General features: G+C 44.2%; 1 protein-coding gene across 1 annotated transcript in view; it reads right to left on the bottom strand.

Moving 5' to 3' along the window:
• BMP7 (bone morphogenetic protein 7) overlaps positions 1-13,598 on the bottom strand; it is a 105,221-nt gene extending 91,623 nt beyond the window's left edge. Inside the window, exon 1 of the mRNA XM_063146466.1 lies at positions 13,220-13,598. Coding sequence (XP_063002536.1) covers positions 13,220-13,487 — 268 coding nt within the window. The 5' untranslated portion in view covers positions 13,488-13,598. The remainder of the gene's footprint in view (positions 1-13,219) is intronic.
• Positions 13,599-14,044: the final 446 nt, after the last annotated feature.

Below are 14,044 nucleotides of genomic sequence, written 5' to 3' on the forward strand. Positions count from 1 at the left end.
GTGCTGTTGCACCACGTCCTGCTTGTTCATCCCTGGCCGATGGCTGGTTGGCCACTGTGTGAACAGAGTGCTGGACTAGATGGACCCTTGGTCCGATCCAGCATGACACTTCTTATGTTCTTATTCAGCGTTTTGGTTGTTGTTCCAAAAGATTTGGAAATCCAAGTCACAATTATAGCAGAATGAAAATACACTCTATGTCACAACTTCTAATCCTGAAAGCGGGGTGGGGGGTGGGAATTCAGAAGCATCCTTATTCAGGTTACAGGTAGGAGGGGTTGCATATTTCAATACTCTTCATGCATAAAAGAAAAAGACATCCCAGCACATAGAAAGCCAAGAAATCTCAAGGAAAAAGTCTAAGCTAGAGAACTCTTTGTCCTGATCATGCTAAATTTCCACACTCAGGATGTTTTTGACATAAATGTATATTGTTTCTTGCTCATTCTTTCCCCTGAGCCATTCATTTATGGGGGCAGGACAGCTAGCACAAGGCAGCAAGTGTCTCATTTTTAGCATAGAACATAAAGTTCAAAATAAGTATTCTCCATAACGTCAAGACTTATTTTGAATAACCCCAAAGTAGCTGTGAATCCTTTTCATTATGTCACCAATACATTTATGTTATAAACAACTCACAAGTCACAAATAAGTTGTGACTTATCCTATGCTCCATTACAATTGCTATGACCTTCCAAAACCTTGATCGTTCTACCTACATCTTAGCTAGAAACTTTAATGCCTCACGGCAGGGTTGTCTGGGTTGTCTCTTGGTGACTCTTATCCAGCTGTGGAACTCTTTATTTTCTAAATATTAAGAAAGTTAGTACTTTTTTTTAAGTTGATATTCAGAATTAAAGATGTTCTGAGAAGAATCCAATGGTATCGTAATCTTTGCTCTGAAACAAGATGAACTTGCATCTGGTTAAGAAACTTCTCCATATTTTAAAAAATAAAATGACAATCATTTGAGAGAGGAACTCTTCTATATCTCTTATGTTAGAACTACATAGCAATAACACTCTCATCTATATTCAACATCAGATAAGGATGTGATATACCAAAGTAGGCTTGCAAGCCTGAAGGAAACTTCCTTTGTCATGAAGTCCTCCAAATATCCCTGCATTTCAGTAGTTTGTCCATGCACTTAAGCAGCACTTTAAGTAGGCCAAGTAGTTTGGATGTATCCCAATCTAAAGAGCAAGTTTTAAAAACTCCCTGAGGCAGAAAGCAGAAGGGAAAGGGAGTATTTCAGGAATACAACTAAAAGCTTGCATATACCCCACACACACCTGCAAATGCATCTCTGGATCTGAATTTTGAAGCATACAGTTTCCCATTTCCCCTTTTATCCTTTGCATGGCTATAAATTATCAACTTTGTTGAAAAACTTCACACCACCTGAATACTGGATATTTTACATATGGATATTTTTATGCTACGTACATATTGCAAAACCCATCTCCCATACTATATATTCTCATGCAATTTCTATGGCTTGCCCCTTGCTTCATAGTCCTTTTTATATATTAGGTGCAGTGTGTGTGTGTGTGTGTGTGTGTGTGTGTGTGTGTCTCAGTTGCTGTTGCTGCCCACCTGAACTCTTCTTCCAAAGTTCTTAAAGATAAAACCTTCCAAAGACAACACAGCAGCTTTTTAATTGAGCAAATATTTAATAAGGAATAAGCAGGCAGGTAATTTTATTTTTATATCTGAATGGTTTTTATACATTCAGATATAGAAGTCAAAGTACCTGTTGACTTATGCTTATTAACAGTGTTCATGTTGTTGTAGGAATGACCTTTTTACACTGATGTTGCTTTGTCTCAAGTCTCTGGGTGGGTTATAAATCTCAGTATATAATGATCCAATGTACATGTTTTTCAAAACAGCCGGAGAGGCTTAAAAGGAGGGAGAGAGAGAGAGAGAGAGAGAGATGTTTACCCTGATGTATGGACCACATCATGTGACCCTGGACAGGCCCTTTCAGGGCCAAGATTTAATCTGCTTTGTTTCAAGTGGGAAATACACGAAGATCAAATAAGTTCAAATGCAGGTCAAATATCCTTCAAAAAAATTCTTTTGATTTATACAAGCAGGAAAATGAAGTTTAAGAAGTGTGATTATGAAAGGGTTACTACAAACACAGCTGTACACATACTCTTATATCTGAAGCTCTCCGAAGTGGGGGGCATTTTGGGGGGGAGGGGGGGAAACTTTGCGACATCTATATTAACCTTTGGCTGTACACCAAGGAAGGCCTGCAGCGAGATGGAATGTAAAACTGCCTTTCCAAATTTTAACACAAGCCAGGTTACAGCTGCAAATGCCTGCCCCCTGCGTTCACTTTACAAAGTAATTCCCAAAGGAGGGTGTGTGTGTGTGTTTTCTTCTTCTTTTCTCTTAAACTGTTATAGAACGAAGACTTTAATACCCTACAGTGCTAAAAGCTTGTTATTAAAGGGGGCAAAGAGATGGATTTTCTGATGCCAAACACTTGTCGGGGGGGGTTATCTGTGGGGGGGGGGAGATACAGCCAGATGGTATGAAGTAAACTGAAACTCGAGGGTTCCTCAGCATCTTCGTTTACATGAACCAAAAGCCACTTTTGTGTGCTCTTTCCAAGAATGAGTAATTTTCCTATCTCCCCTCGCCTGCTTCTCTCTCTCTCTGTTTGTCAAGTATTTAACCACAATTTTATAGTTGTCAATGAGGCAACTGGAGTTGACAGCATTTTTCACTCAGGCTGGGCCGGAGAGGAAAAAGTGAAGGTTGAGGGGGGAAGGGGGAGAGGCCTGCTTTTACTAGCAAGTATTTTCAGCAAGAAGCCGTAAGCAGGTGGGAGGCCATCGCAGGCTGCTGTTTGTGGAAACCTTGTTAAATTGAAGCCCATGCAGGAGATTACAGAGCAACATGGGGCGGAGAGAATGGGGAGAAAACAGCTTCCATTTTGATCCTCTTTCAATCCTACAAAAATGAATTTGCCAAAACACAAAGCCAAAGGATAGCGATGCCTGCTTACAAGCATGCTCAGAATGAAGATGTAGATGTGTCAGGACTAGCAACTTATTACTTGCTTTACCACCGAAAGTTCATGCTCCTGTATTCTTTTTATTTATGAAAATTAATGAGTCACAGTTTCCAGCACTGTAGTCTGAACACTCAGACTGAGGCATAAAAGATAAAATCACTTGGCCACCTCAGGAGTTAAATCTGAACTGCAGTGGTTTCCAGCATCCCAGAGAAGCCTTTACAGGAGCTACATGGATGCCTTTAGAGCAGGCTTGCCAAACCCAATTCACTCCAGAAGTGTTGGACTACAACTCCCACCATGCTGGCTGGGGATGATGGGAGTTCTGGAGCTGAGAGCAACACGTTGGACAAGGATGCTCTAGAGAGGTGGTTTTCAAATTGGATTCCAGGGAACCTTGAGGGATTAAGAAACCCCTCAATAAGGACAGGCAAACATTTCAGGGGGGAAAAGCTGGATCACCACTGCTGATCTTCACCTATAATTGGAGGGGCAGGTGCTATTTGTTTCACATCATCTGAGCATGTGCTTTAAAATTCATCCCACAATCCTCTTGCAACATGCAAAGGGTTTGGAGCAGAAGCGTAGGAGTTCCTTGGCAGGTGAGTCAATATGGAAATGCATCTCTGAAATTAGAAAGCCTGAATATCACATTCTAGAACCATCACAGAACTATACACATGGTCCCTCTTAAACTTTGCTCCAGCAACTTAAGTTGGGAAGCAGCAGCAGTGACCAGGCCACATTTGGCATCTAACATGGCTGGGTTTCCTCTGAGGCCTCTATAATGATGCATTTCCCAATAGGGAAACTATTAATTCTTCAATTGGAGGGGTGCCTGCTAAGTTTTTCAGTCTGGGGAAGCGGGGACTGGACTCTCTTTGGCAAGCTGTTTGGGACATAGGGACAATGTTGTAGCTTGCAGGCAGCGGGAAGAGGGCCACTCTAACCACTGCTGTTTTAAAGGATAACTACTACCTACCAGGAAAGAAGACAAAGCGTTCTCCACCTCTTGTGTTTACTATGCTTCAGGAGACTGTGACTGAGGTGATATTGGAATTCAAGCCTCACAGATCCAAATTTAACTCTACCCACTGGACTTCACTGCTTCCCCTTACTCAGAGTGCTTTCAGATGGGAGAGTTGTTAGCACTATCACTCAAAAGGCATTCCGCCTTTTCCCCCTAAAGGATTTTCTGCAAAACACAACAGCAGTAGAAAACCAAAGGAAAGTTACAAATAGGTATCTAGACTACCAGCACCACCCTTGTAAAATTCCATGAACAAGGCAGGATGGAGGCACGATAAAAGCCTCATCTGGAAGCACCCTCACTGACTGAACCAGAAAATGAGATTGCCACTCCTAGCATAAAACAAGGGAAGGCAAAAACAATAGGAACCGGATAGTTCCCTTCAGAGTAATTGTTCCATGCAGCTCTACCAGAAGCAAAGCGGAAATCACTGAAGTTACAGTGGAGTAAAATTAGGGTGACCATATGGAACAGAGGACAGGGCTTCTGTATCTTTAACAGTTGTATAGAACAGGGAATTTCAGCAGGTGTCATTTGTATGCATGCAGCACCTGGTGAAATTGTCTCTTCATCACAATAGTTAAAGCTGCAGGAGCCCTGCCCTCTTTTGTATCTGGTCACTTTAGTATAGCTATAGTGAACCAGGTGCTGCATGTATAAAAATGACACCTGCTGAAATTCCCTTTTCTACACAACTGTTAAAGATAAAGAAGCCCTGTTCTCTTTTCCATATGGTCACCCAATCTAAGGCTACATTATTGGCAGTAAGAACTTTAAGCTAAACTATGCTGGCATTTTGACCTTGCTTCTTTTTGCCTTTGGCCCTGCCCACCACTGGAAGGTGCCCCCAAGTATTTCTCAGAAATTGACTTTGGCCTTCAGGCTGAAAGCGGTTTAAAAGAGGTCTAAATAACAAATTCAAACCTCAATTTACACCAGAAAGACTGCTGAGTTCCAGTTCCTTATCTTTACATGGGTGTGCTCTGAATGCAGCCTACAACAAGATGGAACACCCTATTTTCTCTATACCCCTTGGGTTATTTGAAAGTGGGTGGAGGGCAAGGGTGGTATTCACTCTTATTGCTCTGAGGAAACCAGCCTAAAGGGCCTATTCTGAGGGAGGGAAAAGAGAAAACACAAGGTGGTTGCTAGGCAACAGCCCAGGACTCGCTGGTTGTGGAAGTTGTAATCCAAAATATCTGGAAGATACCAGGTTCTCTACCACTGGGTTAGAGCGATGAACTAGCCTTCTGGGGAGGTCCAAATTGCCAGCCCACCGGCCAGAAGCATAGAAAGTTAGCTGGGGGGGGGGGGAGATCAATATACACCACCTTGACCTCCCTAGAGAAAAGGCAGAGTATAAATGTAATAATTAAAGAATAGCTTTGTATTGTGGGGGAGCTTTTTCCACTCTTATGCACAATTGTTGTGATATGAATTCAATAAACATGCAAGGAACAGGATTTACTGCAGACTGAGGCTGAAATTTTCACACTAAGATCATATCACTATAGACTTAAACTGATTTAAGAGTCATTTACGCTTCCCAAAGAACCAGCAGCCATTATCTATTTATTTGATTTATATCCTGCTTTTCCACCCAAAAATAGTGCTCAAATTTATATACGGCCTTTTTGTTCATATTCACCGATCAGCAATAAAACTGTAACTGCAACTGGCTAGGAAACACCTGGCTAAGGAAAGCTTGCAAAAAGAGAAAACGGATCTTAGGGAGGTGTCTAAGGACACAATCCCACGCATGTTTAGACAGAAAAAAAGTCCTACAATTCCCATCATTCCCCAGCCAGCCACGATGGCTGGGGAAGATTGGGGGTTGTAGGATTTTTTTCTGTCTAAATATGCATCAGATTGCTCCCTAAGTCACGTTTGTACAATTTGACAGATTCATAGATATCGAAGGCTTAGTTCTCCCAAACAGGAAATGACTAAAAGTCAAAACTGTGGACACCTGTCTGATGTCAAGGGGGAGAGTGTCCCAGGAGGTGGGTGCTGCAACGCTAAATGCTCTATTACTCCTAATGCAAACCTCAATACCTGTGGCACCATCAAAAATGCACCTTCTGAGGATCAGGAGCTCCTCACAAGTTTGCACATTACTGCATACATGTAAAAAGAATAGAATAAGCACCAATCAGTCCTTCTTTGTCTTTTGGTGCTTCCTTACAACTTACAAACTGTACAGTCTTTTCATAAAAGATAATTCGTTCCATCTTCCCCCATTCCCTGCAAAACTCACCCACCTCACACCTCCCTGAAAAAAGTCATTCTCCTGTTCCTGATGGCCAGACACATAAAGGGGGAGAAAAACACTGCATAGGAAATGACTTGGAAGTCAATTAATTTGTACTAATATGTTGCAGTTCTTGAGGTTTGCGTTCATTAATGATTGTTCGTACTTGTTTGACTTGCTTTTTCTTTTTCTCTGCAAATGCCCTTTCTGTGACAATGACACTTCCTTGCTGCAATGCTCTTTCTGGCATTATGACGCTTCCTTGCTGCACTTGTTCAACGTATGTAACAAAACCCTACCTGGGAAATACAATGCCCACAAAGGTATCTCTTACAAAACCAAGGCCCCCATTTTAATACAGGCTGCAATTTTAAAAGATCGCTATAGAAAGCCTTTAAAGGCGAGGCGAGCGGAATCCACCCCATAATAGATCTTCTAATTTTCACTGTCAACAGAAATCTGGATGTCCAAAAGCAGGTGCTGTGCTTGACTATATAGTCTGGCTAGCAACTAGCCTAATTCATTAAGAAGTCTATAAACAAGCCGTCCTTTGTCCCATGGAGATGAAAGAACTGCGACTATAATGGGATGAAAGGTGTGCACAAGGATGAAGAAAGCTATTATAGATCTATGTCCTTTCTTAAACCCGTCCTGGCATGCAATGTTGACAGGGGAACAAAACCATACAGACAAAACTCTCAGAGGTGCCTGGTTGCCAATAGTTCCACCTGTCTATGTTAAAACTATTGGATCTTGCCTATCATCTTACTAATGACTCCCCACACTAACAGCAGGCAAATACAATAGAACTATCACAGAACCATGATTTCTTGAAGAGTGTCTTTTTCTCCCTGCGGTGTTTCATTAGGCCGGTCTATACTATCAGCATGATCAAATGGCAAAGCTTTTCTTGAACTAAACTGGGGAAGGGGGCAAGTTTCAATGCTCTCCCATAAAACAAACTCCCTGCATCTCAAAAACCAGCACATAAGGAAGAACGGTTCAGCTTCTACTCTTCTCCCTGATGTTCTATTTTTCTATGTGTGGGGATTTCTTTTCTACCCAAGGGGAGCATTCAGATGCCCAACCCCCATTCCTGCAGCCCAAAAGACCAGAGAATGTTTTATCATTTAATTGTATATGAACCTAAGAAGTGCCGTGCTGGATCAGACTGAGGGTCCATCTAGTCCAGCACTCTGTTCACACAGTGGACAACCAACTGTCAGCCCGGGACCAACAAAGCAGGACACGGTGCAACAGCACCCTCCCACCCATGTTCCCCAGCAACTGGTGCATATACTGCCTCTGATACTGGAGGTAGCACACAGCCACCAGGGCTAGTAACCACTGATAGCCTTCTCCTCCAGGAATTTATCCAACCCCCTTTTAAAGCCATCTTTCGGTAGCGAATTCCATACTTTAACTATGCACTGTGTGAAGAAGTTCTTCCAATATACGCTGGCCCTGTGTAGAGAGTGGGGTGGGACCCAACATAATAGAACTGCCTCATGATTTTAAGATTGTCTCACCAACCTGCACAGTTTAGAAGTGTATTGTCTGCATCTATGCAAGCTATGATACTTTGCTAAACAGGGGCTAACCAAAGAACTTTCTGTTCAGTGTTTTGACAGTAAAGTTTCACATTCTTCTTTGGGCTACAATTTTTGCTTAAACTCCCAAACATCATTTGAAACCAAAATGTTTTGTTTGTTTGTTTGGACAATTTCAAACCATAATGCACAACTCTCATAATTTGTGATTACACAGAGATTATAGATGTGAATTCTCAAACATTTATAGATTCAGCTGGCTTTTGAGGAAGAGAAAGCATGCTGTTTCTCTGGAGTGACACCTGTGTTTTTCTGGGACAGACCCAATCAGTCATCCATTTCATAACAATCGTAATTATTGTAACTTCTACTGTTATCTAACCTTTCTTTTCTTTTTGCCTCTAGCCAAACATAGTTTAGGCACTTTAGAAAAAGGAGAAGCACTAAAATATTACCATTAACAAATAAAAATTAGGTCTGGTTCACTCGTTCATGTGCTCCTTGATTACTCACTGGCCCAGTGGCTTGTTTAAGACACAGCATATGCCATGTGCCATTTGCCTAATTACCTGTCCAGGTGCGGCTTATTGTGTCATCCGAACCTGGGCAGGATGGCTTGTTGGAGGGGGAAACAACTCTCAAATAACCCAACAACAGGCCATGGGAAGCTTGGAGGATGGCAACAAGGGAGAGAGCCTTTTCAGTGGTGGCCCCCTGACTGTGGAATGATCTCCCCGATGAGGGTCGCCTGGCGCCAACATTGTTATCTTTCAGGCACCAGGTCAAGACTTTCCTCTTCTCCCAGGCATTTAAAGGCATTGAACGCTGTTTGTTTTTTAATGGACCCCAGAATTGTTGTTTTAAATGGATGCTGCTGTTTTTATACTGTTGTTTTTATGTCTCTGATGGTTTTTAAATTTTGTATATTTTTAATGTTTACTGTTTTTAGCTTTTGTGAACCGCCCAGAGAGCTTTGGTGTGGTATATAAATGTAATTAAATAAATAAATTGACAGTTGTTTCCCCCTCCAACAAGCCATCCTGCCCTGGTTTGGATGACACAACAAGCCACACCCAGGGAGGTAATTAGGCAAATGGAGCCCAGCACACGCCAGCACATGCTGCGACTTAAACAAGTCGCCATGGTTTGTGTAAGTCACAGTGTTCATGTGAACCAGCTCACTGTCTGATGCAACTGAGTATCAGCATATAAAAGCAGTATCTAATAGGATATGCAAGTTCCATCTGTAGTATTCATTCAGTTATGGCTTATTCACACATCCCTTGTGGTTGCTGTAGCCACAAAGCAATGAACATGCAAACCAGCTCAAAGGCCTCCTATGCACACTGACCTGGAACTAAGCTCCAATAAACACAGTAGGATTTATTCTTTTATGCTTAGTTTTTTATACAGTAAGGCCACAGCTAGACCTAAGGTTTATCCTGGAATCATCCAGGGTTCGCCCCTGCCTGAGCACTGCATCCCCTGTGTGTCACCTAGATGAACAGGTTTGACTCCTGGACAATCCAGGGATAAACCTTAGGTCTAGCTATGGCCCAAGTTTAATTATTTATAACATAATTCTGTTCTTTTTGAGTTTACAAAGTGTGCCTGAATTCTCTGTGTGCGTATTTGTGTGCATGTGTGGGATACATGCAAACACATTTTAACATGCAAACACCACATGTATAAATAAACAGCTGAGGCTTGGTTCACCTGCCCTCCAATGTAATAATACTGTATTATTGGACTGTATTACTACCGCCAATATTCCTTACCTAGCATATTTGGCTTCTGTGCAAACTGAGTAGAATAATGATGGTTCCGACTTTAGGCACAGAATGGAATTCTGGATCAGCAATTTCCAAACCTTACTAAAGTTTCCCATCAATGGAATATTGCCCTTGACAAAACACCAGCTTGTAAGTCTCACTCAGACATTTTAGCCCCCACAGCCAGAGTTTGCAATCTATCCACAAGACTCTTCCGAAACGACCATTCGGTAATCGGAATTCTTCATTGGCCATTTAGACAATGATGAGGTCCTAAGCAAATACAGTTCATATTGCAGTAGTAAAGATGAGTCAGGCTATCATTTATACCACTTCATATTCAAAGGGTGTATCCCTTCAAGCTCATTAAGAATCCCTTCTTGTTTAGACCAAATTGCACAGTGGGGATGGGGGGCTAGTTTAAAAGCTCTCTCTGCTCTGAACTTCTGTTTGAATTTGATCTGGATTCACAGGCACCCAATCTGTACATGCGGTGGTTTTACCGGCACACGTGACACAGGCTAAAAACAGATACCGAAAAACTACTACCTATCATTATATATTTTAAATAGAATGTTTGCCCCTGAGAGTGTTCTCCTCAAATCCAGCCAGTTTATTCAGACCCATAGCAGACAAAGAGAAATCCCCATTGGATGACGGTGTCCCATTAAAAAGGCTCAGCCAACCGCAAGCTGAAAAGTGACAAGTTTTGTCTAATTTGCATAAACCCATCCACATGTGCTCACCGAAAGAGCACAGGCTGGCAACCCAGTCTTTGCTCATTAGAAAGTGCAGCAAATGAGGATTTACCATGGAACCTTTCTTAGGTCATTAAGATCACAATCCACAAGTCCACTTATTGCAGAGCTCTCCCACTGACCTGAATAGGATGCCTCTGGAGTAGACTGCAGCTTGAAGAAGAAAAGAACCCTCACAAGCAATCCGAAAGTTGGATCTGTAAAGCAGCTTAAATGCTGCCTCTGTATGTCCCCTTTTCCACTGGGACCTCTCCATTCACAGCAGCTGCCACAACATCACAATTAATGAAAGGACTTCTAAGCCCCTTAATTTGTTATGTGCTACAGTCTGCGGCCTGTTGCTGTTCACGTACCAAAGTCTGAAAAAGTTTCATAGCAACAGCAGGGGTGTACAACTAAAGGGAAGTCCTAAAGATGCACATCTGAGCATTCTTGTTCAGGAGGGAGAATGAAAAAGGTACTAAATCTAACTCACCACAACAAAAATCTCTCTGAGCAAGTTCCTGGTTACATTCTGAAGACCACATTCATTGTGATTAATTAATTCATGATAAATAACAATTACAAATATAATTGAGGATGTTCTTTTTATAGCTAATTCTGAAGGCTCCTTGATACTGAGCTGCTATGGATCACCACGTTTTAACCATATATTTGTCCATAGTATCCCCCCTCATTCTTTCAGTGCATCTATATGGAGGCATTCTCATAATCCTAAATTAGTCACTAGGGTCTTTATTCTGAATTAAATAATCTTACGGTACCATCACATCCCTCCATAACACAGGTATTATTTTTGTATGATTCAATTGCAAAACAAATCAAATTCATTAAAGGGTAATCAAGGACCATAGTTAATATTTTTTACCTCCAGGTTCTAGGAGGGTGAAGAGCAGCAAAATAATGGACTTTCTCAGTCTCTTCTATTCTACGCCCATTGGGAAAGGGTTCAAGTAAGGATTCTAGTCCATGTTGGTGGTCTATTACATGGCACCCAATAGTTGTTGTCAATTAACTAATCTGGCCTTTGAATGCACAACTGTTTGTCGTACACTCAGTCCTAGGGATTCACACTCTGAAGCAAATACCACTCACTCCCAAGTTGGTGTGCATAGAATACCAGCCTGGAAGTTGGGGTCGGTGCCAGACTATTTTGTGCCCTAAGCAAGGCGAGGTACTTGCACACACACCCTCCCAAAATTGCCAACTTCAATTCAGCTATTCAAGAAGAGTTTCTGAACTATTATATTTTCCTTTTATTATGTTTTTTTCTTAAAACAGCTAATCTGTATAAAACTGTGACCCTTAAAGGACAGTACTGCGTGCCTCTGAGCTCTGCACCCTAGGTGGCTGCCTAGCTGGCCTAATGCTAGCACCGCCCCTGCTGGAAGTAACACTACAAATTTCAGCCTGGAAATAACCCTACAAAATGCAGGCTCCTAGAGGTAGGTTGGAGACAGAGGATGGCCAAATCTTTGGCCTTTAAAAAAAAAAGCATTTCAGGTGGCTATCCTATAAACACCTGTCCATAAACAAAGGCAAATATTTGAAGTTAATCTAGTGGTTCTTACACTGTGGGGCAGCCCCCACCCTTGGGAAGCACGGAACACCTAGAATGCAAAGGAAGGGGCTATAGCTCAGTGTGAGAGAGTACATGCGTTGCATGCAGAAGGTTCCAGGTTCAATCTCCAGGTAAGGCCAGGAAAGAATTCTGCCTGATACCCTGGACCAGTCGATGCCAATAACTGTCAGCAATTCTGGGCTAGGTGGACCAACTGTCTGACTCAACATAAGGCAGCTTCCTGTGTTCCTATGTACCAGGAAGGATAAGAACCAGATGCAGGTAGATTTATCCTACTTTCACTGACCAAGATATATGAGTGGGTTGAACGTTCTCTATCAGATAAACCTCACTGATTCACAATTGGAATTGTGGAGGTGGGAGCTCCCCAATTGTCCCATCGTCCCAACCAGCTTGGGGAAGATCCACTGCTTTGTTCTAATGATGCTTCCCCATGTGTGGCTTTAGGGGGGGATCTGAAAATATCTTGTTCTAGTCCCCTTTTCAAATACCCATATGAGACAGGGACCCCAATCCACAGATTCATGCATACAGCAGCAATAGGAGACAAGGAGATAGCATGCCAAGGATCTAGGCACACTCTGCTGTCCATATGGTTGGTGCTGGGATAGGAGAACACCAAATTAAAAATGAATTAAGAACTAGTGGGGGAGTTGCTGCCTCATGCCCACAACCAGAGTGTTCAAAAAGTACTTATAAAGTGGGTAGGCCGTTTCTAAATCACCATGTGCTACGCCTGGGTGAAGCGGCAGACTCTAATGCTAGAACTGAACCTGAAGGGGTACCCAAAGAAAGGGGGCTGCTGCAGACACCGGCTCCAGATTTGAAAAGTCCCTTGGCAAAGTTTCCTCTGGTGGGCTCCATCAGCCATTTTAATTTCCCACAATGCCCCAGAGTGACACTACATTGGAGGCATTGTGGGAGATGGCAGTTGCCTGCTGTTGCCACCACCACCAAGTACACCCAAGCCATCACCAGGTACACCTACAGCTGAGAGCCCAGGGCAGATGTCCAGGCGAGGGCCCTGGCCATCGCCCAAGGGTACCAGGCTCTGGTGCCCAACTTGGGCTGATGTGCCCTTGCGTGGATGGATGGCGGTCGTCACCTGGCCTCATCGTCATATCAGGTCCTTCCTGGCTTCCTTTGAGCCACCCCTGAGTGTCCCTTCTCCCAAGTGTTTCCCAAGCCAGCACCTTCTCTGAACGAATCCCCACCGCCTCCCGCCAGCAGGCACGAGAGACTCACCCATGTTCACGAAGCTCATGACCATGTCGGCCTCGGTGAGGAAGTTGCTGTCCTGCAGGCTGGCCAGGGGTGGCCCTTGGGTGCTGAAGATGGGCTTGTAAGGGTAGGAGTAGCCCTCGTCGCCGGCGCCACCGCCGGCGCCCTCCTCCTCCACCGACATGGCATTGTAGAGGTCCAGCATGAACATGGGCGCGGAGTTGTGCTTGCCGTGCAGATGGGGCCTCGGCCGGTGCGGCAAGCCCAGGATGGACAGGATCTCCCGCTGCATCTCCCGGCGCTCCTGGCTCCGGAGCCTCCTGTGGATGAAACTCGAATGCACTTCGTTCTCGAGGGTGAAATCCGCCAGGGCGCACCGGAGCACGGGCGCCCAGACCAGCAGGATCCAGAGGAGCCGGGAAGCAGCCACCAGGCGCTTGAGCCACCCCGCCGCGTGCATCTCCGTCACGGGGGGCTGATCGCCGGAGCCGGCGGGCTGAGGAGCAGCGGCGGCGGCGGCCGGGCGGAAGAGCTGAGCATGAAAAAGAAGGGGGCAGCGGAGCGCCCCGCGGAGGGATCACTTGGCCGGGGAGCTGCGCTGAAGTGCCGACCTCGAGGCGCGCATTTTAGCCGAGGCGATCGTGGGCGCGGGAGGCGCGGGGAGAGGTGGCTAGTTTGCCCAATCCATGCAGGGCGAGGGAAGCAGCGCGAGGGATCTGCTTGCCCAGGCGCCGCCGCTTCGCTCCGGGATGTGCTCGCTCGTTCGCTCGCTCCACTCTGTGCGCCTCTCGCCACAAGTCCAGGGAGTTTTGAACTGCAGCTTGCTGGCTTGCTGGCTTTTTTCTTTCT

The sequence above is a fragment of the Elgaria multicarinata genome, chromosome 1 (assembly GCF_023053635.1).
Source record: "Elgaria multicarinata webbii isolate HBS135686 ecotype San Diego chromosome 1, rElgMul1.1.pri, whole genome shotgun sequence".
NCBI lineage: Eukaryota > Metazoa > Chordata > Lepidosauria > Squamata > Anguidae > Elgaria > Elgaria multicarinata.